The 27,519-nt window shown below is 44.7% G+C and overlaps 1 protein-coding gene across 2 annotated transcripts; it reads left to right on the top strand.

Annotated features, from left to right (window-relative positions):
- The first annotated feature begins 63 nt into the window (after window positions 1–63).
- bsd (back seat driver) lies at window positions 64–26,559 on the top strand. 2 transcript variants are annotated; one of them, XM_065234583.1, is made up of 6 exons: window positions 64–259; window positions 326–481; window positions 551–1,505; window positions 12,018–13,264; window positions 14,359–15,276; window positions 26,059–26,559. In XM_065234583.1, exons 1-6 carry the CDS (start codon window positions 64–66, stop codon window positions 26,190–26,192), a joined length of 3,606 nt encoding a protein of 1,201 aa, XP_065090655.1. In that variant the 3' UTR covers window positions 26,193–26,559. The 2 variants fall into 2 exon arrangements, with proteins under 2 accessions (XP_065090655.1, XP_065090656.1); XM_065234584.1 differs by lacking the exon at window positions 26,059–26,559 and adding an exon at window positions 15,566–15,600.
- The last annotated feature ends 960 nt before the right edge of the window (window positions 26,560–27,519 follow it).

Genomic DNA, 27,519 nt, shown 5'->3' with positions numbered 1-27,519 from the left:
CTTCTTGGTCGCCAACAGGGCGAAAAACGACAACAGTACACAAATTCGCAATCGCAGAATAATATGGGCAAGCGACATGCTGTGGACAGCGAAACTCACCAGTACGAAACTCCCCAGAAACGGCAGAAGGTGGCCTTCGAAACGCCCACCAGCTGCAGTCCGGCGTTGAATGTTAGCTTCACCCTCACCAGGGAGTTTGTCGATGGCACCATTCTGACGGATTTGACGCTCAAGGACTGGCGCATCGGGAAGCCGATTGGTTAGTAACAACTTCGATTATGTCTATAGAAAAAGCAAGTAAATTTTTCTTCCATTCGAAACATAGGTAAAGGCAGCTTTGGGGAGATCTTTCTCGCGTCGGATGACGTCTTCAAGCCGGTCACTAGTGAAAATGCCAAGTACGTGGTTAAAATCGAACCCCACTCCAATGGGCCACTGTTTGTGGAGATTCACGCGCTGCTCAATACGGCTAAGCGATCAGGTTTGTATGGTTATTCGTCATCTGAAAGTACCGGAAGTAATGAATCTCCTGTCGCTTGTTTCAAACCAGAAACCAATCCCATTCCACCGGGCATGCCGGAGTACATCGCCTCCGGTTCGCACTACTTCAAGAACGAACGCTATCGTTTCCTGATCCTGAAACGCTACCAACGGGATCTGCACTCGCTGATCAAGAACAAACGGGTCGATCCGAAAAGTATTCCCATCGTCGCTTGCCAGATTTTGGATGTCCTGGAGCACCTGCACGACAAGGGCTACGTCCATTCGGACATCAAAGCGGAGAATTTGATGATCGGGAAGGTTCCCGTTTCGGAGCTGGCCAATGTCATGAGTGCAAAGCTGACCAACAGCTACTGTGCAAACAACAGTGAAAAATCGCCAAATAAAAAGAAGACTGCAGCTGCCGGCGCGGATTACTCTGGGTTTCTTTCGACACCGACGGTTATGGTGAAGAAATCTGTAGAATTTAGCGGATCGAATCCGGTTCGATCCTGTCGGGGCAGCGGGGCGGCCGATTCCGAAACCTACCAGAACATGGTCAAGTCCCATTATCTACGACCGTTGAAGAACATTGTCTACCGGGACGATAGCGACGATGAGGATTTGAAGAATAGCAAGAAAAAGCGCAAGTGGAAGACGGATGGGGACAGCAGCAAATCGTTCTTCTATCACATTACGACCAAGAATATGGGCGAAAATTTCAAGCAGATCGATGTGCAGATCAGTCGTAAAGGGACGGCATTTAAGGTGGAAGCCAAGGTGGCGGCGTGCGATAGGGAGGAGGACCACAAGAAGAAACGCAGCAAGCAGGGCGGTGTTGGTCCCTTGGAGGAACGGATCCACCTGATTGATTTTGGCCTGGCGTCGAAGTTCATCGACAGTGCCGGTCAGCATAGGCCGTTCTGCATGGACCAACGTCGGGCCCACGATGGAACACTGGAGTTCACTTCGAGGGATGCGCACATGGGTGCGCATGCGAGGCGAAGTGATTTGGAGTGTTTAGGGTAAGTGCCTGTATTCAAGTATTTCAATGTTAGTTCCGGTGAAAATATTGTTTATTTGGTTGTATATTGAAGAAAGTCAACTCAACTTTCGGTCTTTGGGCTAGCCCCATAGCCCAATTAGTGAAAGGCTTTCGAGCTGTCAAGTTGAAAACTGGTTGAGGGATTCACAATTATTTGTTTCTATTTCCCCAGTGAGCCCCAGGTCTGGCTTCAAGTCTACAGTCGATATCACTATCTGAAGAATATTCAAGATGGATCCAGTTGACTTGGAGGATGAACCTGGTTTACAGGGAACATCAGGGTTAAGTTCAGAGAACTATTGCAAATGACGAAGACTTATTCAAGCTTGGTGTACTTCTGAGATTTCTAGTGCAATTGAATTGTACGCATGTTCAACAAACTTTCGGAATTTGTTTTAGAGACACCACTAAAGTTCCAAGGTGGATCCAAAACGTACTCAAAATGGAACAGTTTGCAGTTCTGTCGTTGAAAATTCATATTTTAACAGGTGAAACAAGTCAGAAGGGCCCATCTTGAAACTGAAACAAATAAAAACTCACCCTCCCAAACTATTGTCGTTTTCGTTTTTGCGGCGTAGGTATTCGGTGCAGCTAAAATTAAGAACCCTACTGAATTTGGAACTCGCTCAATGTCAAACTCAACATGTTTCATGAAATTTAATACCCATGTCAGGTTTCATTAAGTGCCCTCAAAGTGAAAAATGCATACTGTTGTATTTAATGCAATGCACGAGTGAAATGTTACACAAGTTTGCGCGTGCTCTGAAAGGTTAATAAAGAATAATAAAACATTTTCAATTGGGTTCTTTAAGGGTATTGAGGTAAATGAATATTCGTAATTTGCATTAAAAATGGAACCTAAACCCTAAAGTTCATCAATTTTGGTACACTGGAACTATTTTAAATAAGTACGATTACATTTGCAAAAATCACCTTATTAGCACTCCTCGGGGTCACTTTGTATGGGAGCAAGCTGTCAGTTTGTCAGTTTATTATCAAACAGTGAAGTTATTATTTTGCTTTAAATCTTGATTTAAAAATCGAGATGAAAGTGTGTGGGTTCGAAAAAAATATCGCTATGCTCAGAAAACGAAGCTCTTTCAGACCTGTCTGTCTGTCTGTCTGTCTGTCTGTCTGTCTGTCTGTCTGTCTGTCTGTCTGTCTGTCTGTCTGTCTGTCTGTCTGTCTGTCTGTCTGTCTGTCTGTCTGTCTGTCTGTCTGTCTGTCTGTCTGTCTGTCTGTCTGTCTGTCTGTCTGTCTGTCTGTCTGTCTGTCTGTCTGTCTGTCTGTCTGTCTGTCTGTCTGTCTGTCTGTCTGTCTGTCTGTCTGTCTGTCTGTCTGTCTGTCTGTCTGTCTGTCTGTCTGTCTGTCTGTCTGTCTGTCTGTCTGTCTGTCTGTCTGTCTGTCTGTCTGTCTGTCTGTCTGTCTGTCTGTCTGTCTGTCTGTCTGTCTGTCTGTCTGTCTGTCTGTCTGTCTGTCTGTCTGTCTGTCTGTCTGTCTGTCTGTCTGTCTGTCTGTCTGTCTGTCTGTCTGTCTGTCATACAAATGAAACAGAAATTTCTGCATAACTCGAGAACTAATCAAGCAAATGGAACCAAATTAGGCATGTGGGGGCGAGTGTGGGGGTATAAGGAGATAATCATAGGGGGTAGCCCCTTAGATAATAGGGGGGGGGGGCTACGTACAATATAGCATGCTTTTTTTTAAATCGGCGCATAAACTCAAGCTAATATTGAATCCCGAGCAAGACCGGGCACACTCAGCTAGTGATATATAAAAACCGATTTATTTATCAAAATTAAAGAACCCAATAAGTGGAGAATTTACGTATTCTCGTCAATCTAAGCTGCGTCTGCACTTCTATTAGCAATTTTTTAGCACACACACACACACACGCGCACATACACACACGCACACTCACACACACACACACACACACACACACACGCACACACACACACGCGCACATACACACACGCACACACACACACACGCACACACACACACACACACACACGCGCGCGCACACACACACACAATATGATATCAGACTTATGTCGCAACATTTGAAATCAAAATGAGTTTTCATTATGATAGGAACTGCACACTTTAATATCGATTTGCTTTCATTTTGTTAACCACTTTGCTCGGGTTGCTATTCTATTCATTCCAATCACCAACACTGTCCAAAACGGTTTGAAAACGTTTTTACAACGCTCCAAAGGGGCTGTTCATAAACTACGTAGACACATTTTTAGAGGTTTTAGAATTGTTTAGAAATTTGTATGAACCGTAGATATTTGTCAGCCCCCCCTAAAGAGTCTACGTAGTTCATGAACAACCCCAAACTTCTCAAGTGAGTGAGACTATTGTCGGCCGCCTCCTTTTCTTTGGCAACAACCTTTCAATTTAAACTGCGTGTTAACCAGCTATTCTATTATCGGCATCTCGAAATCAGCCGTATTTTACATTGCGTACATTTCAGGTTTGCTCAGTCATGAAAATGTAATCAGATTGAAGTTGAAAGACTGAGTAATCGTTTGAATCCGAACCGTTTGGCAAGGATGCCCAAGTAACCATCAAGCCCGCTAATCGCTCTTTTTGCAATATTAAGCTAATATATGGCTAATAAAAAGTATGGAAGCCCTAATATTAACCTTATATTGCACATAAGGCGATTATCGGGCTATTAGCGGACTTGGTGATTACTTGGGTGGTGACGAACTCATGGAACTTAAATAAGCGAACAGACCAGTTGTTGTGTATGGGGAGATTTTGTAAAAATGACGAATGGGAATACATTTTCGCTAATTCAATCTAATCACCAAAAACTGCGTTTCCCAATTCTAGGGAAACTAGTTCGTTTCCTGCTAGACAGCTTAAAAAGGTATGCTAAATAGACATTTTTTTTAAAGTTAGGCCACACATACTCTGTCAAGAACTATCAATAAATTAAGAAAAATTTCCAGTGGAAGCTGATGGATACTTTTTGGAGATGTTAGAAGAACTTCCAGTGAAGTTAGAGAAAATCCGAGAGAATGTTGGAAGAAACTTCCAGAGGAAGATGACCCACTCTGTCGGAAGATAAACTTCAGGAAAAGTCGGAAGAAATTTCCGGGTCAAGACGGAAGAAACTTTCATGGAAAGTTTAGAGAAAATCCCAGAGGAAGTCGACAGACACTTTCGGGTCAGGTCAGCAGAACTTCTGGGGGAACTCGGAAGGAGCTTCCAGGAGAAATTGAATGAATTGTCAAATGTCAGTCAGAAGAAACTTTCAGAGCAAGTCTGAAAGAGAAAAACTCCCAGATGAAGTCATTAAAAACTACAGGAGGAAGTCAGAACACCTTCTGGGGAAAATCGGAATAAACTTCCAGGAGTAGCAGTAGCATGAATGGAATAATCCGGTGAAAGTCAGAAGAACCTTCCAGAGGAATTCGTAAAATAAAACGCCACCTGGCGGCCTCTGGCAGGCAGGCCACGGCATACACCGATACAGTACTAGCTGCAGACCTGAAAAAGTGGGTCGACAAAGCTTTGAACGACTCGTGGGCCTCCGCATGGAACGACGCTAGGTTAGGTTATCTTTATTAGCGCGACTTTCAGCCAGAGGCTGGTTCATCTCTTAACGAATATTGGGGAATAAAGAAGTGGTCCCCCCTAGTGACAGAGTTTGAAATAGCGGTGGGGAGTCATAAGGGACCGACTAGTTATAGAGTTAATGAGGTGGGGTATCCAGAAGGGACCCACTAATTAAGAGAAGTGGACCGTCCAGAAGAGACCTCCCTAGTAACAGAGTATTTGTTTATCAGAGTTGACTGTCGAGGTGCTGTCGTAGTCAGTAGATGTTCCTGGTTTGGTTAATTGTTATGGTGGTGTATTCAGAGTCCGTTATAGCGGTTGGTCCTGGTTCGATGCAGTGGGTCGGTTATGGTTGGTTCTTGTCAGTGAGGTCAGATGTTCTTATACATGTTGGCGTCCTTGATGAAACATATAACAGCTGCTTCGGTTGAAGGGCCATAGGCCAAGGCGCTTCTAATGTTCGTCGGTATCCCATAACGATCCTTAATTCCCTGGAAAGCTGGGCAATTCTCTAAGAGGTGCTCTACCGTCATCTTTGTGTTGCAAATATCACAGTGTTTTCGGAACGAAGTCGCACTTCCCATATGGTGGGTCGTCCGAGTATGTCCTGAGCGGAGACGAGAAAGAATCAGTTGGTCATGACGGTTCGGGGAATCTTGCCACTTGGTGGTAAGCATTCCGAAGTTTGAACTTCATCCAAGTCTAGATATCAAGTCCTGGAACGGTTTTAGTAGCCAGCCCGCAATGCCCGGGGATCCATAGGAAGGTAGTGTACGACGGAGCTTCCAGTTGGATCCCTTGGATCCAAGGATGTCTGGATGTCTGGGATTCCAAAGCTGTTAGAACACTTGCAGAGTCCGAAAGGATACAGAACGGTTTGCTGGCGTGCATGGTAATGGCGTGGAAGATTGCCGCACTTTCGGCAGAGAACACAGAGCACTGGTCCAGGAGTCGGAAGAAAAAACTGGCAGCGGGATCTGCAATTCCAAGGCCGACTCTTCCCAAGGTCTTAGAGCCATCCGTATATCTGTGGTGGTGGTCGGAGTATTTCGTACGAAGCAGTTCAGTCACGTATGCGTGCATTCATCGCGAGTTGTTACCAGCCTGGAATCGTCTAGCAACCGAGAGGTCAACGTGAAGGCTTGGTTCTGTTCATCCTCTGGTTCCGGTCCAATGTAGTCTCGACACTGGTTCCTTAGAGCTCTGTTCTCCTCTCTGAGGAGACAGACTTCTTCGTTTCCTGCAGTCTTCTCCAAATATCTTATTGTTCTGCTTACCAGGGTCTCGGCAACTTGGTACCGGCAAGGCAGGGCACCGAATTCAACACATGCCGAGTCCGCAGGAGTGGACGGTAGGAGCCCAATTGCAATACGAATTGCTTGATTATAAGTGGGACCTAGCCGCGTAATGTAGAGGTCACTAGCCGTACAGAAAATCTCAATTCCGTAGAAGATTTTACTATTGACGATGGCTGTTGCTATCCTTAGAATAATGTTCCTGTTGTTACTACGATGAGGGCTGGAAAGTGTCCGCAACGAGCTAAGTCTTGTGCGGCAGCTGTTCCGTACATTGTTCAAATGAGGAGCGAAGCTTAACGTCCGGTCCAAGAGCACCCTAAGTATTGTGACTGTCTTCCGGAAAGGTATTGTGGTACCATCACACTTAATGGTTGATTGTAATGGACGGTGTGAGTATCGGCAGATGTGAGAGACTACGCTTTTGTCGGCTGAGAGCACGAATCCCACCTGGGACGCCCACCTTTGTGTGGTTGATACAGCTGCCTGAAGTTTCCTATGTAGGGCTAAGAGGGTACGGCCAATTGCCAAGACAATTACGTCGTCTGCATAAACGAAAATATAAATCTCCTTTGGAAAAGGAGCCTCAAAGATCCCGTTCATTGCGACCAGGAAAATAGTGACCACAATGACGGAACCCTGTGGGACTCCTGTCTCTTCCGCTCGCATTGAGGAGTGGTGGTTGGAACGACGCCAGAAAGTCTTTCATCCGGAAGGTTAAAGAAGACATCGTCCGATGGGAGGATCCTAATAACCATTAAATGCAAGTGAACGGGCCACACCCGCATATCGTACACCGGCCCTTTTCTAAAGATAAGCGAGGCGTGCCAAATATATCACTCCGTCGAACATGCCATCCACTGTCCTCAATACGAGGGCCCACGCATGTAATACGACATTGCTGGAAGCATCCGGGATGACCCGGCCAGAATTGCGGCCCTCGAAGGTTTTCTCCGAGAAGCCGGCCTCTTCGATGCAATTTAATCGGACAGAACACGACACTACTTTCGACAGTGCACCCCTTCACAAAGTCTGCTGTCCACAAACCAGGACCACTTCTACCCCCACAAGGACAACGAACTAAACATTCAAATATATCACGACCAGACAAGAACTCGTTCAACCGACCAACGCAACGAAAACAACACCCCAAGGTAAACGACCCGACAATATCGACAAATACCAAACGACTATCGACAGCAAAGACAGCTTACGGCACTCCCTTCTGAAGGGCCACCAATCCTTGGGGGGAGGCCCCAAATAACAGTGGAAGTCCCTTCCGGGTTCCCAAAATCCCCTTTAATAAAAAAACAAACTCTGCTTCTTGGGGGGTCCTTGAAAGTCTCTGGGTCTGTTCATAAACTACGTAGACAGTTTTTTGGGATTCTTGACCACCCCCCTCCCCCTGCGTAAACAATTGTCCATACAATAATTTTAAAATTTGTATGAGCCGTGGATAATTGTCGACCCCTCCCCCCCCATAAACTGTCTACGTAGTTTATGGACAGCCCCTCTTCAATGAAGAAAACCATCCTAATAAAACAAATTCCAAGAAAAATTAAAGACAGAAAAGGCCGCTATCATAGTTGATTTTACAAGGCAAATCAGCCATAACAACGGGCATTTGTGGATTCTATCAACCTTGTCCTTAAGTTACTTTCAGGGGAATACAGAAAAAATGTTCTAGATAAGTTGAAAGAATATCTTCTTAAACAAAATTTCTGGAGAATAAACCAATGAAGTCAGAGGAAGTTGGAATCATCTTCGGGAACGTCTGATGCCTCCGTCGGCCTTGAAGTCAAAAAACCTGGATTCCAAGTCGAGAACATTTGATATCCTATCTTTAATAAAGAAAGATAAGAAAGATAAGATTTGATATTCTTTTCGGAAACGTCCGGAGCTTCCGTCAGGGTCGTCTGAAATCGTCTTCGGGAACTTCTGGAATCTCCGTCTTGAAAGTCTGAAATCGTCTTCGAGAACATCTGGAATCTCCGTATGGAGCGCCTGGAATCATCTTCGGGAACGTCTGAAATCCAAGTCGCGGACGTCTAGAATTATATTCAGGACCGTCATTCTGAACCACCGAGAACGTTTGGAATCATCTTCACGAGCGTCTTGAATCTCCGTCGGGATCGTCTGGAATCATTTTCTGGATCGTCTGAAGCCTAAGTTGGGAATTTCTCAAATCTAAGTATGGAATGTGTGGAATCTTCTTCGCAAACATCGGAATCATCTCAAGGAACGTCTGGGCCCTTCGTCGGGATCGTTTGGAATCTCCTTCGGGATTGTCTTGAATCACTTTCGAGAACGATATGAAGCCTAAGTCGAGAACGTCTCGAATCTAAGTCTGGAAAGTCGGGAATCATCTTCTGGAGCGTCTAGAATCTCCTTCGGGATCATCTGGAATCATTTTCGGGAACGTCTGGCATCATCTTCGGGAACGTTTCGAATGACGTTCGGGAACGGCTGGAATGATCTTCAGGATCATATGGAATCGCCGGCGGGAACGCCTGGAAACTTCGTCGGGAACATCTCGAATCTAAGTTTGGAACGTCTGGAATCCAAGTCGAGAACGCTTGGAATCATCTTCGGGATCATTTTAAATATCCGCCTGGATCGTTTGGAATCTCCATATGGAGTGTCTGGAATCAACTTCGGGAACGTCTCGAATATTTGTCAAGAACTTCGGGAACGTCTGGTGTCTAAGTAGGGAACGTCTGGCATCTTCGTTGAAAACGTTCGGAATCTTCATTGGGAACGTCTCCAATGATGTTCGGGAATGGCTGGAATCCAAGTTCGGGAAAAGTCAAATTTCCATCGGGAAAGTCGGGATTCTGTCAGAAACGTGTGGAATCATGTTCTGGAACGTCTGGAATCATCAACCGGATCATCTGGAATCGCCGTCGAGAACGTTTCGAATTTAAGGCTGGAACGTCTGGAATCCAAGTGTGCTGGAGTGTCTGGAATCTACTTCGGGAACGTCTGGAAACCTCCGTCGGGAACGTTTGGAATCTGTCGGAAACGTTTTGAATCATGTTCGGGAACGTCTGGAAACCTCCGCCGGGAACGTTTCCAATCGTAGCCTAGAACGTCTGGAGTCGAGAAGGTCTAGAATCATCTTCTGGATCATCTGGAATCTCCATCGGGAACGTTCGGAATTCTCGTCAAGAACGTCTAAAATCATCTTCGGGAACGTCTGGAATCTCCGTAGAAAATGTTTGAAATCTTCTTCGGAAATGTCTGGAATCTCCGTCGTAAAGATCTGTAATCATGTTCGGGAAAGACTGGAGTCCAAATTCGGAAAGTGTCAGAATTTCGTCGCGAAAGTCTGTAATCTGTCGGAAACGTGTGGAATCATGTCCGTCAGGAACGCCTGGAAACTCCGTCGGGAACGTTTCGAATGTAAGTCTGTAACGTCTTGCATCCAAGTCGAGAACGTCTGGAATCTTCTTCGGGAACAGCTGGAATCATTTTAAATCTCCGTCTAGAACGTTTGTAATCTCCATCTGGAGTGTCTGGAATCAAATTCGGGAACATCTGAAACCTCCGTCGGGTGCGTCTTGAATCTTTATCAAGAACTTCGGGATGGTCTAGTATCTAAGTAGCGAACGCCTGGCATCTTCGTTGAAATCGTTCGGAATCTTCATCGGAAATGTCTGGAATTTTCGTCGGGAACGACTTGAATGATGTTCGGGAGCGACTGCAAGCCAAGTTAGGAAAGTTTTAAATTTCTATCGGAAACGTTGTGAATCATGTTCGGGAACGTCTGGAAGCATCTTCTGGAACGTCTCGAATCATAGCCTAGAACGTCTGGAATCCAAGTCGAGAAGGTCTAGGAATATCTGGAATCTCCATTGGGAACCGTCTGGAATCACGGAGATGAACTAGCGAAAGGCTTAAAATCTCCTTAATAAAGATTAAACAAAGAAGTCTGGAATCTCCCTCTGGAGTGTCTGGAATAATCTTCGGAAACGTCTGGAATCTTCGTTGAAATTGTTTGGAAGTTTCGTTGGTTATGTCTGGAATCTCCGTCGTGAACAACTGTAATCATGTATGGGAACGCCTGGAACGCCGTCGGGAAAGTCTGGAATCTTTGTCGGAAACGAGTGGAATCATGATCCGAAACGTCTCGAATCTAGGTTGAGAATTTTTATCCCCGTCTGGAATCTGTCGTGAAGTGCTGGAATTCTGGTCGGAAATATCCGAAATTATCTGATGTTCTGCAAACTTCAGCGTAGTTTTTTTGAAAAATCTGCGAGCTTCAGGGACATCAAGCGAAATTCTAAACTTCAGTTCTAGTTCTGCAAACTTTAGGGCGGTCTACAAACTTCAGGATACGTTTGGCGAATTATAAGTAAATTCTGCGAACTTGAGAGAACGTCTGTGAACACATGTAAGTTCTACAAACTCCAGGAAAGTTCTACGAACTTCAATGAAGATTTCCGAACTCGGGGACAATTTTATGAAATTCAATAAAGTTCTGCGAACATTCTTGCAAACTCTCGAGTAACAGAGATATTCAACCAAATTCAAAGAAGTTGATTGAACTTCAGAGAAAGAAGTTCTACAATCTTCAGAGAAGTTCTACAAACTTCAGGAAAATTCCGCAAATTTCAGGGACGTTTTACGAGCTTTAGGGAAGTTCAATGTCCTTCCGGTATTCTCTACGAACTTTAAGAGAGTTCTGAGAACTCTTAGCCATGATAAGAACTTTATTGTAGCTCTGCAGACTCCATGAAAGCTCTACAGCAATAAAAAAACTTCTTCGAACGTCTTGAAAGTTCTGCAAACTTTGAAGACGTTCTGCGAACCGCAGGGAACATTTAATAACATCTGGAAAGTACTGTGACCTTTAAGAAAAATCTGCTAATTCCAGCAAAATATTGCCAAATTCAGAGACGTTCTGCGAACATCAAAGAAGTTCTAAGAACAGCAGGAAAGTTTCAAGAACCCAGAAAAAATTATGAACTTGGATTTTAAGGTGATTCCTTGTAGAGTCCACAAATGGCCGCCAAATGCACTTCCACTTCGAATTTTCAATTACACAAATCTCGGAAATTAGAGTTCCATTTCACCTGAAATTGCTACTGCATGTATGCTGCAGCGCAGCAAACGTGGAGTAACAATTTAATTATAGTACATGTCGTGGAAGCTAATATTTGTGCACTTTAAGTTTTGAAATGGTAGCGAGAATAAGGATCTCACAGCGAACCACCTCAATTTGAATGTAGCTTCTATGAGTTGTCTTGTCGGGGCGTTGGTGGAACAACTTCTACTCCTTGATAGATAAAACAGGTATTTGTTGCGATATATCTTACTCTATTACGCTACCCTAATGGAATGTGATAAGAGTTCGCCACTTAAATAAATATCCTGAGTACGGCGCTGGCAATACCATGGCGAAAGGTTGAGACGAAGTGAACAACTTCACTTTTCGCATGGTACCTAAATCATTTCCATTTAAACATCAATGCTATTCCAGTGCAATCATAAAATGAGCTAAAATTCTGAGATTATAATCGGGACGTGATTTGGAGTGTGAGCAAAATCGAAAATTTGAAATCACCAACCCGTGTCTTCTGTTTAATCTTATCCAATTTTTCCCGTTTTTCCCCCAGTTACAATCTCATCTTCTGGAGCCGCGGGTTCCTCCCATGGAAGGACGAAAAGATGCTCAACCAACCGGAGCAGGTGCACCGTATGAAGGAGTACTTTATGACCGACGTCCGCGAGATGCTGAAAACCATCTACGGCGAGGACTGTCCCAAATACCTGGGCGAATTCCTGCACTACGTCGGTGGTCTAACGTACGACGAGCGGCCGGACTACGACTACCTTAGGTCGCTCTTCTTCCAGGAACTGCAACGGATCGGCTACAAACCGAAAGCCCATCTCAAGCTGATCGTGGAGGACATCGCCAAACTCAGCCAAAGGTTGACCGGACAGGACGAAGCGGAAATCACCAACAAAATCAATCACGTCAAATCGTTAATGAAGCTGGGCGTCCTCCCGTATCGCGAAAGTACGTTGCACAACAAGACAACTTCGCCGAAAAATCTCCGCTCCAAGCGGGACAGCACCCGAACGCCCGCCAATGGGAAAACGAACGGCACCACGGCGAAGAAGGAGAAGAAGTTTTGCTGGTCCGAGATCCTCAGCACCGACCCGGACCAGATTGCGCGGGAGCGGGCGGAGAAGGAATTCGAGCGGGCTGATCAGATGGAAGAGGTTGTGATTAGGTACAGCGGCAATCCGACGTACGCGATACGGGAGCTGGAGAACAAGAAGGAGAACCCTATGGAATACATGGAGAGCGAAGACTACATCAAAGGGTACACCAAACCGATGATGGATATCCTGAGGAAGCGGCAATCGCAACTCATGAAGGATATCAACGGCGCGAGCGGGTTGACCAACGAAGTGAAGGAACCGCCCGATGACAAAGAGGACGAGGAAGATGAGCAACAGGAAGAAGATGATGAGGAGGAAGTAGAAGAAAATGGTAGTGAGAGTGAAGAAGAAGACGAAGATGAGGAAGAAGTGACATTGCAAGAAGATGAGGATGAGGAAGAAGAAGAAGAAGAAGATGCAGTGGAAGCGGATTCCGGTAACGACGACGTGGATGGCGAAGAAGAAGAGGAAGAAGAGCAGATCCATGATAGGAGAAAATTAACTCAGGGTAAAAAGCAGGTATCACGAAAGTTGGGTCGAACGACCAAAGCCGCCGCGATTAGTAGAAAAGAAGAAAGTGATAGTGATTTTATTAATGATGCCGAAGAGGAAGATGAGGAAACCCTACGTGCGAATGAGCAGGAGCTGAAGGACGACGAGGACGGAGCCGCGTCGGAAGCTTCGGAAGTGATAGGTAAGTGGTGAAGTGCGCTGATAAAGAGCACTGAATTTAACAAACAGGGACAGTTTTGAAGTTTGCTAGGATAACTTTGCCAGTTGGGGATTGCTTGCATTAGTTTCTACCGTTTCGTTGTGTGTGTGTCTTACCCCCATACTTGACCGATCAGTTTTTGTTGTGTTGTTAGGTGTGTCCTTACGCGGTTCCAGGTCCTTTCATATTAAAGAGATTTATGGTAAAAATCGCTTGTGTATCGTGTATTTTGCGTAACTTGTTGTTGTCGAAGGCGCCGGTTTTGAATGGTTACAACAACTTAGAGCAACCGTTTTTGTTTACTGAACAGAACATCATGAGTCTAATCTCAGGCCCATCCATATTCAAGATTCGTCAATCGTTTTATTTAATAATATGACTACATGGTAATAACAGCAACTCGATGATTAAAAAGGTGCTCGTCTGCCTAGTGGCAAACGTTTTTGCTTACTGAGCAGAAGAACGTGGTTTTAATCCCAAGCTCCTTCGCGTTATATGATCGTTAGGACATCAATTCAGCTTATCGTTTACCAAAACGAACCCTGCTGCAAACCCAACCCTCTTATCCAACATCCCAGTGATTCCTCGTGGAAGTGCAGAGGTGTTCTTGGCTTCCATCAAAGCGAGTGTCACGTCAACACATTCCTTCCCATTCCTTTCTTGACCTGTGTTCGGGCGCGGCCGGCGCTGGTATTGTCTAATTTGAGATCACCAGTTTTTACACATTGTGGATGATTGCTAGTCCCATGAATCGTCTATTGGTTCTCTGTGTAATTACAGCTGATCTGGCAATAACAGAGTAGCAACCGTGGGCGGTCAATCAAGCTCAAGCTTTCGTTGTGTGTGTGTCCTACCCACAATCATTTTACGTTCTCGATTTGCTGTTAATATTGGCTTCTGGTGATGACGATCATGAAGCTCAGCATTAGTGAGCCAGTTTACACCGTGGTTGGAATTCATATGAAGTCTCCATGAATTAATAACCGTGGCCTCGGAACCCCAAATATGTGCCTGTTAGTTTAAACCACCACACAACACCACATCTCACTTCCCATTTTATTCAATCTCCTCCTCAGGCAAACCACGCAGCGGTCGCAGACGAACCTTGCCCTCGGAGAGCAGCGACCAGAAGGATAGTGATTTTAACGATCAGGAAAGCTCGGAGTACGAAAGCCGAGAATCGCGTGGTCCACCGAGACCACGCGGTCGACCAAGACTGAACCGGGATCGGCCAAAGGCCGGAAAACTCTACTCAAAAGCCAACGCCGGCAACAACACAAAAGTTCCTGTGATAGCCAGAAATAACAATAATAATAATAACAACCACCACCACCACAAGCCGTATTACGGAGACGTGGATTATTCCTCCCACGAAGCTCCTCTGCAGCAGCAGCAGCAACAGCACCACCAGGATCAGCAGCAGCAATATCGGCTAATGAAGCGTCGTAAGTCCGGCCTTCGGGAACGGATACGACCGACCGCTCGCAGCATTACGTACCAGGATGATCTGCAGCAGAAACGATCCCGCAAATCGTCCCAAAAGCGGTACAGTGACGACGAAGACTACTGCCAAGTGGACGAATCTTCCTGCAGTTCAAGTCATTCGGCAACCTCGGTCGCGTCCGCAAGTACGGTGGTGAGCGTTGCTTCGGATTATTCCGACTGCTCACCTAATGCAACTCCGAAGCGTAAATCATCCCGGAAACGGGTGATACGAACCTTCTCCAACAGCAGCCGCTCGGTCCTGTCCTCCAATTCACGTTCCTCTTCCCTACACAACGGAGCGGCAGCAGTCAATGGCACTGTCGCAGCAACCAACGGCCACGGAATCTACTCCGGTCGGCGAGTATATCCGGACGATGAGGATGACTTCTTCGACGATGATGACACCCGGGACATGGACTACAGTCCGGTGAAATCGAAACGTACGCGGAAGCCAACCAGCTCCCGCAAGACTATCACCTCGATGAAGAAGAGAAACGGCGAAAGCAGAGGTAAGTAACGATTCATATAAAGCCCTCTCCTCCTCAACATGTGTCGGATCTCGCAGCAGCCGCTTCGGTCATCACCATCACGGTCTGGTCCTAACTCCCTGAATTTTCAGCCAATCTACCCAATACTATACTACGCATAGATCATCCGAGACCCGGTTCTAATGAATGTCCACATTTGTTCTTTTTTCTCTTTTTCGTTTTCGGTTTCTCTTTTTTCTTTTTCTCTTTCTCTTTACCATTCGTTTTCCCTCCCCCGGTGGGACAACACTTTTGTTCTTTCCCGTTTTAGGATCGTTTTCGCTCGTCTAAGCCACGTACACAATACAATGGGGGTCTTCTCTTCGGTACTTTCCGCTTCTCTGGTGTGGTGTGACGGGGGGTGGGCGGGGAGCAAGGATGCATGATGAACGGTAGCGTAAGTGGCCTTCCGGGTGAACCGTGGATGAAGTCTGGATTTATTATTTTGCTAACCGATATTTCACTAACTCTTGTTCTTGGCAATGGGATCTTTGAGTACTGCTACACATAAGACTGATATTTTAAAACATAATTTTAGAACAAATTGCGGCTGATTGGTCTCAGAGCACAAGCTGCAGTACAATGATCGTTCTTAGTAAGTTTGATTACTTAAGTTGATATGCTTATTTCAGCAGAATGACGGAGGAGGGCTTACATAATATCGGGTAAGACTGACAGTGAAACTAGAAAAAAGCCATTTCTGATTACAGTTTTAAATTTAGAAATGACCAATTAACCTTTTTGTCGAACCAATTCTTATTTGAACACGATTATTGTCTTTTTGTGAACCAATAGTGTCTTACGTTGTGAAATTTTAGGATCAAAATGTTGACAGGCGGTCAAGACTGAAACCGACGCCAGGCTGCAAAAAACATAAGTTTGGAATGATTACATGGGTAAGTGAACCAATGAAATGTTTGCTCGTCATAACTTGTATTATGCCATCTGAGCTAAACATCTCAAGCAACATTGTAAGTTCTATCAAAGTTTTAAAACATCCGTCAAGAGCTAACCATGATTTACAAGACTAAAACCAAAATCCAACGGGGGGACACCAGTACAAGCCATAAATTTGTCGCAGAATACCCCCATTTGACCTCACTGTCACATGATTGAATTGCTTGATTCCTAATAATTTTACTTTCTTTTTTCAAGTCGCTCATTTCGACTATAGTCCTCCTTCTTCTCTTTCTTTTCGTTTTTCTCTTTTTATATAGTTGCAGGTTTTTTTTTCTCTTCTAGCAGAAATCTATCCGGTATCCAATTTACATATGAAGCACATGTTTTCAATGCCGTCATCAAAGATACTCGGCGTAACTTTTTCGTATTTCCCCAGCATCAACACGATGTCTCAAGATCGAGCTGTTGGCGGAAGATCGAACGGTCGCTCCATTTAGAATTCCAAAGCCATTTTCGGTTTTCTCTGGTTGAAAAGTTTCTGTTCATTAACGTACTGCGGGGGGATTGACAAACTTCAATCCAATCGATAAGTTCCAATAGTTATTTACTTGATGGGCTACTGTAACAATCTATATCTAATAATCATATATATCAACGCCGAACGGAGAATCATTTTCCACTATTTCAGTTTTTCTAATTTTTCACATAGTTCGCAGCACTTAACACTTTAAAATTCCGAAAGCACTACCGCTAGCTTCTTTCAACGCCCACGAGTCATGGCTATCGGAATTATCAATGTGTTACACAAGGTTACGCAATCTGTAATAAGCCCTATTTGCACCTCGCCGGTAACGCCATTGTTGCAGGTCACTAAGATATTGCGGGTGGTCACGCACCAAAAATAATCCCTCAGAAAAAAATCCCTCAGATAGTTTTCAAAGTTCTATCAACACTAGTACATATGTGCAAATTGAGTACCTATTTTAAGCGCAGGAGTCTACTTTGGTGCAAAATGCGCAATACACAAATTCTTCCACTATTTCAAACTTATCATCAAAGCACCACTTTATTTAAATTCCAGATGGTTGAGTCCTCTCTAGAAATACCCATAATTGTGATGTCTTGAAGCTATTTGGAAAGCTAGTCGCATGGGTCGGCCAAGCAGGATTTGAGCAGGTGATTTCCCACCAGGCGCACTACGACAGGGTATAATAGATCTGTAGCAATTTAGGAAGATATCGAGTGCTTCGTCCAGGCCCTTCCCCTCAAGCCTGAATCTACTTGACCCTCCTTTTAAAGGTGTCAACGAAGCGTTCCGCCTGTCCGTTGCCTTGGGGGTGGAACGGTGCCGTTTTGAGATGCATTATCCCGTTTGCCTCACAGAATTCCTCGAAGGTGTCGCTAGTAAGCTGCGGACCGTGGTTGGTCACCAAAACTTCCGGCCACGGCTGTCATCTGATCACTCAATGCGCGAAATGTACTGATGGTTCTGTGTGAGAATCAAGCAAACACAAAGTTTGCTTGTCTTTCACCCTGCGTAAGTGCAAATGGGAAACCCAGCAAAAAGACCAAATTCTTCTTCGTTATGCACTTCTTCATCTCCTATGCATGTAGTAGTGGTAAGCAAAGTCTGCAAAGAACTCAAAGAAGACATGGGCGCTTCTTGTATTATATTCGCTCCCTGCACCGCACTGAGTGTACCGCTCATTGTGTGGATCGCTTTCTCAAAAATTAGTTGGAAAAGAGTGTGCAAAGCAAATGAGAGAACCACACACTCTTTGTCGAGTGTTATGAGATGCATGCACAATGTTGCTATGCAAACGCTCTAAGGCACTTTCCAGCCCTACTTCCGGCATATCAAATGTTCCGAAGAACTTTTGAAGACTCGACACTGAGGCAGCGGTGGTTATGCGTTTGGTCGGAATGATTTCTGGCCATTTGGAGAATGAATTCATCACTAGTAGGAAGTGTGTGTCGTTGATGGGACCAGCGAAATCTGCCAAGGTTTATCTGGGGTCGGCCACGATTCAAGTTTTGTCTTAGTGTCAGCTTTTGCGACCGAAGCGCATTCCTGACAAGCGCGTACTAGCGTGGTGATTTGGTCATCGATATTGGGCCAATAATCGAAATTGCGCGCTAGTGAACGCATGCGATCGATCCCTGGGTGTCCTCTGTGCTGTTGCTGAATTTTCTGGTGCAGCTTCTTCGGAACTACGATCCGGTCACTGTACATCAGGGCTTTGTGGGCCGCATACAGCAAATGTCGACGTGCAAAGAACTGCTGGTCCTCAGGTGTTCTGGAGAGAGACTTGACATCACTTGGCCAGCCCTTGTATACGAAATCCATTACTTTCTGCAATGTCCGAACCTGGGTGGTCTATAGTCGCTATATTCATAGTCTGGCGGATAGAATTTCGATCTATCAAAAAGCGGAACCAATTCATATATTGTAGACCAACAATTGAAAAGGGATTATCAACTTTTATAAATAAAACGTTGATTATTCTTTCGTCGTCAATCCTGGTGCACCACAGGGTTCGGTTATCCGGGTCACCTTTTTCTTAATTTGTATGAATGGAGTTTTCGTTAACCTTCCTAAGGAAATTTACATCTTTGTGTACGCGGACGACATTATCCTTCTGATCAATCACAAAACCATAAAGGCGCTACGTAGAAAGATGGGCGCTGGCACAAGGGCAGTCTCCCTGTGGACATCACTGACTGGCTTCCAACTCTCAGCCGAAAAATGCTCTGCTCTCACCATCATGCCGTCCTTAACACTCCCATCTGTATCAATGGTACAGCTATTCCCATCAGGAGGTCAGCCCGTATCCTCGGAGTTCGAATTGACCGATATTTGACCTTTTCTGCCCACTTCGACGAAGTCAAGAACGCCTGCAAGACACGTCTTAATCTGCTACGATCCATCGCAGGTCGACACCCAGGCAGTAACCGGCCCATTCGTCTTCGAGTTGCTAGAACAATTTTAGAATCACGTCTCCTTTATGGAATCGAAGATACCTGTCTCGCTCGCGAACAACTTATTACGAAACTAGCCTCTGCATACCACCAAGCTATCCGTATCTCATCCGGCCTACTACCATCCACGCCTGCAATTGCAGCTTGCGTGGAAAGTGGAGTACTACCATTCAACCTTCTAGTTACTCAGACCATCTGCAACCGATCAATTAGCTTCGAGGAGAAGACAGCTGGCTCAGATGAAGGAGTTTTCCTCCTTACCGAGGCCAAACAACTCCTTTCAGCCACGGCCAATCTGGAGCTCCCCCCGGTGTCTAGCATACATTGGTGTGGAACCAGAGATTGGAACCTGCCCGGGCCCATTATCGACTTGGTGATAAAGAAGAAGTTCAAGGCAGGATCCAACTCTACGGCACTTGTGAGATCCGTCGCGACTGCAACCACACTATCCGTTACTCCGATGGATCGGTTTCCCGTGAAGGGGTTGGCATCGGCATCACGGGCCCCAAATGTACGTACTTCATCGACTTCCAGACCAGTACACTATATTCTCGGCTTTTATTGCTGCTACCACTCCCTCAAACAAGCCGATTGCCGTATTTACGGACTCCGCAAGTGTAGTTTTAGCCCTCAACTCAGACTCTATTAAGCACTCATGGATCCAAGCCATTCAGCGATATGCCCCCAGAAACACTACTTTTGTATGGATTCCGGGCCACTGCGGCATTCGTGGTAATACGGAGGCGGATCATCTAGCGGCTTCTGGAAGACGAGCCCAACTGTTCACCAAGGAGGTTCCATCGAGGGACCTGGAAAAATTGGGTTGCCAACAAAATCTGGGACTTATGGTGAAATACATGGTCCCAATCAACTAGCATTTTCCTTAGAAAAGTGAAGGCTGACACACGAAGATGGCAAGACCCCCCTGACCACCGAACTCAGGTTGTCCTGGCAAGACTCAGAACAGGCCATACCAGAGTCTCGCATAACTTTTCTGAGAGCGGCCCGTTCCGGAAATTTTGCATCATCGGATAGGGGAAACTTTCCTCAACCCAAAAATGGTGTTAGTTGGCGTAGGCGAGCCTTGAGTCACGAGGGTTTCCGAAGTTTTGTTCGCAATAGCTGAGGTGCTCTTTTCTGTTGTTGGTCATGATTTGCTCGATTGGTTACGCTATTTGACAGCTCAATTGGTTCCCGAGATTCTATCCGCCAGACTATGAATATAGCGACTATAGGCTGGTCTCATTCGCTATCGTCTTGTACAATATGGGAAGATGATCGATGGACTGGCAGACGATGTTGCAGATGACAGTTTCAACCTCAATCAACGCAATGATGAAGTCCTCGTCCGGCTTAATATGTGAGTTGATTAGGCGGGAAAGGATGTCTGCATGTCCGAAATGGTCAGTGGAAATGTACTCGATCCGGATGTCATACAGAAGCATAGTGAAGTCGGTTAGCTGTGAACGGAGGTATTCCAGGCTTTGAACCGAAAATCGCTAGCAGCGGTTTGTGGTCGGTGTGAAATTGGTGTGCAATGCGAGCATCAATGCCCACATTCGACGCATCTGCATACACAACTATTTCAAGGCGAGGATTATAGCAACAATCAATACGAAACTAACGATTTTAAATTGGCTCACCACTTTAGTAGCCTATTGGTCCCAAGCAAACGATTAACGTACCCTATTCTAGTTGAAATTCTATTACTACACTATGTTTGTTTTGATTCGCTATGAAAGTTTGACAGATAACATCAGGGGTGTGTGGATTCATGCAGAACATGCAGGGGTGAGTGAAATAGCTTGGGACTGCTTGGGACCGTTGTTCTGGTACTGAGTGAGCCAAAAATAATAATGATTTTCTTCGGGACCCAGTGGTCTTAGAGTTACCTCTATGATTATAGTGCGTCAGCATGAGCGGTGACTGGAGGATTTCCTTGAAACGATAAAATGAACACTGGCAAGCGTCGGACCACTGGTAGTTGGAACCCTCCTTTAGCAGCTCATTTAGCAGCGGTTGACGTGGTGTACGCATTTCCCGACTGTATTTTCCGTAATAGTTTATCGCACCTAAGTACGAACGAAGCGAAGGAACATCGTGAGGAGGAAGCAATGCCCTCCGTATCCTGAAGCTGGCCCAAGTATTTCACCTGGCGTATGAAGAATCGGCATTTTTCGTATTCTACCGTGAATCCATACTCTTGAAGGCGCTATAGAACACGCTACAGATTCTGTTTGTGTTCCTCGGCGTTGCGGCCACTGTCAAGGATGTCGTCGAGATACGGAGATGTACACGGGAGTCCACCTAGCATGGCATCCATGATCCATGATCTGCTGGAAAGCGCCGGGTGTACACTTGACACCAGCCATGGTAAAAACACTGAACCCTTTTGCACGGGTGGCAGTTTTGCCTACAAACACACCACCAAGAGCATTGAGTTTTACGCTCTGTACCAGTGCTCGATAGAAAACACCAAACGCAGCGAACAAGGCACCGGTACCGGTGCCCGTGCATAATTTGTTTGCACCGGTGTATGGATCTTCGGCAAGCACCAAAGCCGAGTGTTTCTGACTTCGGGAAACACCGCAGCCGTTTTCGATTTCGGAAAACACGCTTGCTGCTTGTAGGAATTTTCTTTGGGCGACTTCAGAAAGATTATCGTAGCTTATATACACCTTTAGCATCTACTGTCTCGACTAAAGCTGATAGACAAGTGGTCAAAGCAACACTTCCATGATGCCAATGTCCATGGTTCGATTCCAGTCTGTGTCCCTACCAATCTTATTTTATTTTCATGAGGTAAATCTATGAAATTCATTTTGATTTCTTTTGGTTAAAAAGCATAACGCAATATTATAAAGCTTATGAGCTCAAGGTATCAACTACCAGGATTATTAAGAATACACAAATCACCCACTTCGGAAGAGCGTGTTGCTGTTGCCGTCCACCCACTGGTATTTCTTGGCTTTATATTAAATAATTTAGCTGATTGATTTAATTTGATTAGAGTCAATATAATAATCATAACTTATCTCCAACCCAACCAAACAGCTCAACTGATTGAATACTAGTGGAGATATATGAGGTGTTTACATAATATGTAATATATTATATGCTGGTTCACTATTAGATAATAAATAATATATGCTGGTTCACTAGCTCAACCAACTCAACTAACTAGCACGAATTTCAGAGGCTCCTGAAATCTCATGCTGGTAGATGCTGACGTCCTGTTTACATTATGCTGACTATTTATAAGTACAGCTTTAGTTCACTAGCATCAGCATACCAGCACAGATGTAAACACCCAAATAGCGGTGGGTGAACAGAACTACTCACCATTCATGTAGAGTAGAACAGCCCGAAATGCACCCCGGGCCAAACGCCCGTTTTGATTTTTCATAGCTATTCCACTCTTAATTTTGCCGAAATGCTAGGTAAAGTACTAAACTAGCACTGTAACTTGTCCAATTTATGAATTAAAAACGGGAATGCTATGAAAAATCGCATCGAGCGATTTGCGCGAGGTGCATTTTGGGCTGTTTACCCCTAAATAAAAACGCGCTCAAGAAGGATCGCATTCTACCTTCTACTAGCTCCATATCAGCCATGGTAGCTGTTTTGTTGTTGTTGGATAGAAGTTATCATTATTAGATTGACTCAAATCGTGTGAAAACAATCAGCTCAATTAGTTAACATAAAGCCAATAAATACCAGTGGGTGGACGGCAACAGAAACACGCTCTTGCGAAGTGGGTGATTTGCGTATTTTTAATAATCCTTGTAGATGATCCTTTGAGTTCATAATATTCATAAGATTGCGTAATGCTTTTTAGCCAAGAAAGAAATCAAAATGAATTTCATAGATTACATTTTGAAAATAATGTTGACAGAAAAAACTAGACAGTGACATATCGAAATCGATCTATTGACATTGGTATTATCAGACCAGTGTTTCGACCACTTGTCTATCAGCTCTAGACGCGTTTAAAAGCTACCTTTTGTAACAAGATAATCTTTCATAAGTCTCCCAAAGAAAATTCCTGCGAGTAGCAAGCGTGTTTTCCGAAATCGAAAACACTCGACTGCGGTGTTTCCCGAAGTCAGAAACACTCGGCTTTGGTGCTTGCCGAAGATCCATACACCGGTGCAAACAATTATGCACGGGCACCGGTACCAGTGCCTTGTTTGCTGCTTTTGGTGTTTTCTATCGAGCACTGGTACGGAGCGTACAACTCAGTGCTCTTGGTGGTGTGTAAAAAAGGCAGTACGCAGTGTAGTGTTGCGTTTAGACATGCCTGCTTGACACCGGGGGAAGGCCGATTGAAACGATAGAGCCCCTTGTGGGTGTTGATGGTAACGAGCTTCCTGCTTTCCTCGTCGATATCATCTTACAGATAAGCATCCGAAAGATCTAAGTAGTTAAACATCGTGCAATTCGCCATCCGAATCAGTGAGCAAAACAGTCAGGTTCAATGAGTTATTTTCATATGAATATGAACTGGCATCTGCCTTGCCTCGTGAGAGTCTGAATGATTGGGAAGCAAACGAGTCACTGACAGCAGAGCACTCAGTTAGTAGCTCAGTCAGCACGTTTATTTTCCGTGGTGCAGTCGAATGTCCCGAAACTTGTTTACGAAGATTGTTGCAGAAATAGAAGCCGCGAATCCTTACTGCTGCGTGCAAAAGCCTGATGTAGCTAGTAAACTAGGATTAACTGGCCTTTAAAAATGCACCGCCGCAATCCGTCAGCTTGCATATGGCATGCATGAATACATCAGGATGACAGAGACAACAGCGCTGAAATCTCTTGTGGAGTTTTGTAAAACCACTGTTCGTATTTACGGCCCCAAGTACCTACGCTATCCGACACCTGACGATGTGGAGAGGTTTTTGCGTAATCGTGGATTTCCTGGAATGCTAGGATCCTTAGACTACTGCTGTTGCGTTTCTGCCTTCTGATTTGTTCCTGTGATGGAGTCCTGGGACACATCCAACCACGCAAGACAAAGCGCCGTATCTTATTCGGATGTCCAGCTTTCACCTCTTGCATTGGTATTCATCCTCACAAAACGCAATCAAATCCACTGAACCACAAAGTGAAACGTAAACTGAACCACAAAATGTAAACGGAAAAAGTGTGAACCAAAGCAGCAGAATCACAAGCAAACAAAATAGCGTTCCAGAGCAGAGTTTTAGTGAGGCGTCAAATATGAAAACTCATGATTTATTTTTTGTTGCGTTCTCATTCCCCAACCCCGTTTAGCTACTTCCGGTGCGGCATAAGTTGCTCTATGGGGCTCGGAAATAGAGATATGGATCCGCCTGCTCTAAGCAAGCAATAATTTTACGCTCTGATCCGATTGAATATGTCTGTTTGTTTGATTCGAGCGCATTGTTTAATCCGGTGGAGAAGTCCGAACAAATGCGCACGGAGCGATCCGGCTTGCGGGCAACTACGATGGGAGCTGCCCAATCTGCATACGTCACTGATGTGATGATACCCAAATCCTCAAGCCGCTTCAGCTCGTCTTCAACTACGGCCTCCATGTTGTACGAAACTGGCCGCTTGGGCTTGAATACTGGCTGAGGTCAGACTTGAAAATCGGGTAAATTGGTCTTCAATTCGACTACCTGCTGATCTGGTTGTTAGCTACCGACAAGCTTGCAGAATGATGTAAATGGTACGTACCAGAGCCCAAACTCATCCATTAGATCTGAGCCTAGAACATTCAGGGAAAGGTCAGCACAACAAACGTAGCAATTACCTTCCTTATGAGCTCCGCCGATAGTTCACGTTGCTCAGAACATGGCCTCGATGTTTAGTCTGTCTCCGGAATCTGTTTGCACGTAACAGTCCGGTGGAGTTCTGCCTGGATATAATGGTTATGTCCGAACCCGAGGCCAGCTGCATTTAAACTGGAACTCCGTTGATCGCCGTCTCCACATAGCGCCGGCTGAGCATCACGTTCTTTACAGTTACAATCCATGGTAGCTTTTGTTTTCCTACTTCCCCTTGAACGATTTAGAACTCGGCTTGGATGCGAAACAGGAACAGTAGCCCTCCTTATGGCCGGTGAGTCTTGAAACTGCATTGGCTAGAGAAGTGCATGTGTCTGATTTGCTACCGCCAAACTTCTTCTTGTGACGGTTGTCGTGGGGAAACTTGCTCGAACGGCTTGCGATGCAACAGTGCAGGCAAACTGATTGCCGATAAGCTGTCTTTCTTCAAATTAATCATCCTTTTAAATTACATTCAACCATTGGTCCACCTTTAAATTTCATTCGGCTTATTATAATCCATTCGTCCTCTTCGACTCTTTGTCGTAGATTCTGTGGGGAGTGCACCAAGAAGTGCAACGTGATATCTTTCTGAAAATCGTGAAAAAGTATTGATTGCAGGTCTGCCAGGGATAAGGAAATCTTAGTGAGGGAAGTTGCAAGGACCCTAGCTATTGACATTGTAATGCTATTTCATGTTTCATTAATCATTAAACTTTTTTTTTTGTTTTATTAAGTAATCTGTTTTTAAAATAACTGCCAAAAAAAAAGTACGATTACACCCACTTGTGCTTTGAGACTGCTTCAGTTCATCTTCCAAAATTCGAGAATGCATCCCAAACAAACTACTCAACCGAACAAGGTGAAATCGTTTTGCAGATTTTCGAAGGACTCTCCCACTCCGGTCACTTTTACCACACTGCGATCGCATCCTCCCCGAGCCAACCGAAACACCCCATCATCAGTCTAGAGATACTTCTCCAAACCCATATATGTCCAGCTGCCCGTTTGCCGTTTTTTTTTTCCGTCGGCTCCTCTCAAAAGCGCTAATCCACACCGGTTGGACCCACACCCACACTCTGTTGTATCTTGTACCCCACAGGAGCAGCAGCAGGAGGTTCAGCGGCAACTTCAGCCACCGCCGCCGGGCCTATTGCCGTCGCCGCCAAAAGGGGTGTCGTTGCTGGCCTACGGGGCAGACGTGATCACGCGATTCGTACCTACAGTCGGGGGTAGTTAGCGGCGACGGATCGTCACCATTGCCAACGCCATCACCACCGCCAGTACCGAAAATCGAAGGAACTTCGTGAGTCACGCAAGACCTGTCATCTGAGGTGCGGCACTGCTGAGCGGCGATCTTCCGACTCGGTCCCGGTTAAGATGGAGCGACGAAACTACTATTGCTTCCGCGGGAAGAAGACCACCAGGTACATGATGTAAGTGTGTATGTATTAGCGATCTTTTTTTTAATTAATTAAAACTCGTGCGCGTATAGGACTACGTTTTTACGTTTTAATCATTAGCAAAATACGCAGAGATTATAACCAAAATGCACACACACGCACTAGCGAAACGTTGTTGGCTAGTGCCAGTTGCTCTGGTATTCGCAATGTTTTTCTTTTCGTTGAGAACTTCCAATCCTCAGCAGAACCGGCAGCAGCGGCATAAATGGAAACAGTTTTGTACATAACCGATATCACCTTAATTTTCATTTTAATCGTTTTCTGTTGCTTTGAATACCCATGACCCATTTCATACTTAAATATGATGTTTGAGTTCTGTTAGAAACATAATTTTAAATTACGGAAAAGTTTGATTTCGGTAACAGTTCCATACGTCAAATTTTGCTTACCACAGTGTTTGGCCCTCCCAAAGATTGTGTATGTTTTTTTTTTAACCGAAATGGTTCCATTTGGAGAACAATTAAGGACAAAAACGAGTTGCGGCATCTTTGTAAGATAAAGTCTGTACTGTTCAATAATATTCCAATATATACCTATATAAATAGAATTTATCAAATTCGTGTATTTGTAGTGAATCATAAACAAATGAAAGAAAGCTAATTTTCCCTCGGGGATCTGCTAGGAATATGAAGCAATTTTAATTCAAACTCTACATTTGTATGAACATAGAATTCTTGAAAGAAAGATCACACTATTCCCTAATAGAAAAATGGGAGAACTTAAGGGTAATTGTTGACCTCTCATATTTCAGCTTGAATGCAATTGAATGAACCCAGTTAGTAATCGAAATAGCTCTTTATATAGGAACAAAGTAAACCTACCGTACGAAGTCAATCATGACCCAAATTGTTAATAATAATAAATAAAATTTGAATCTCCTGTGTAAAAAAAACAACCTCCCTGTTATCATTCACGTTTCGTAGAAAATCAAAACTGGTGTAAGTTTCTGAAGAAAAACAAAAATCCATCTGTAGTAAAAACCATTAATTTTCGTGTTTGAAAATGTTCATCCTCTGACGAATTATGTTGTTGATTGAACCGAAACCCCTTACCGATTCTTCCCTGTTGACTGTGAACCAAGGCAGTTTTTTTTACTTGTA

Source organism: Ochlerotatus camptorhynchus, unplaced genomic scaffold (assembly GCF_037179485.1).
Source record: "Ochlerotatus camptorhynchus isolate MF236.1 unplaced genomic scaffold, CSIRO-AGI_Acam_v1.1 ptg000434l, whole genome shotgun sequence".
Taxonomy (NCBI): Eukaryota; Metazoa; Arthropoda; class Insecta; order Diptera; family Culicidae; genus Ochlerotatus; species Ochlerotatus camptorhynchus.
The sequence above is the reverse complement of the archived record's forward strand: the minus strand, read 5'-3'. Positions and strand labels throughout refer to the sequence as shown.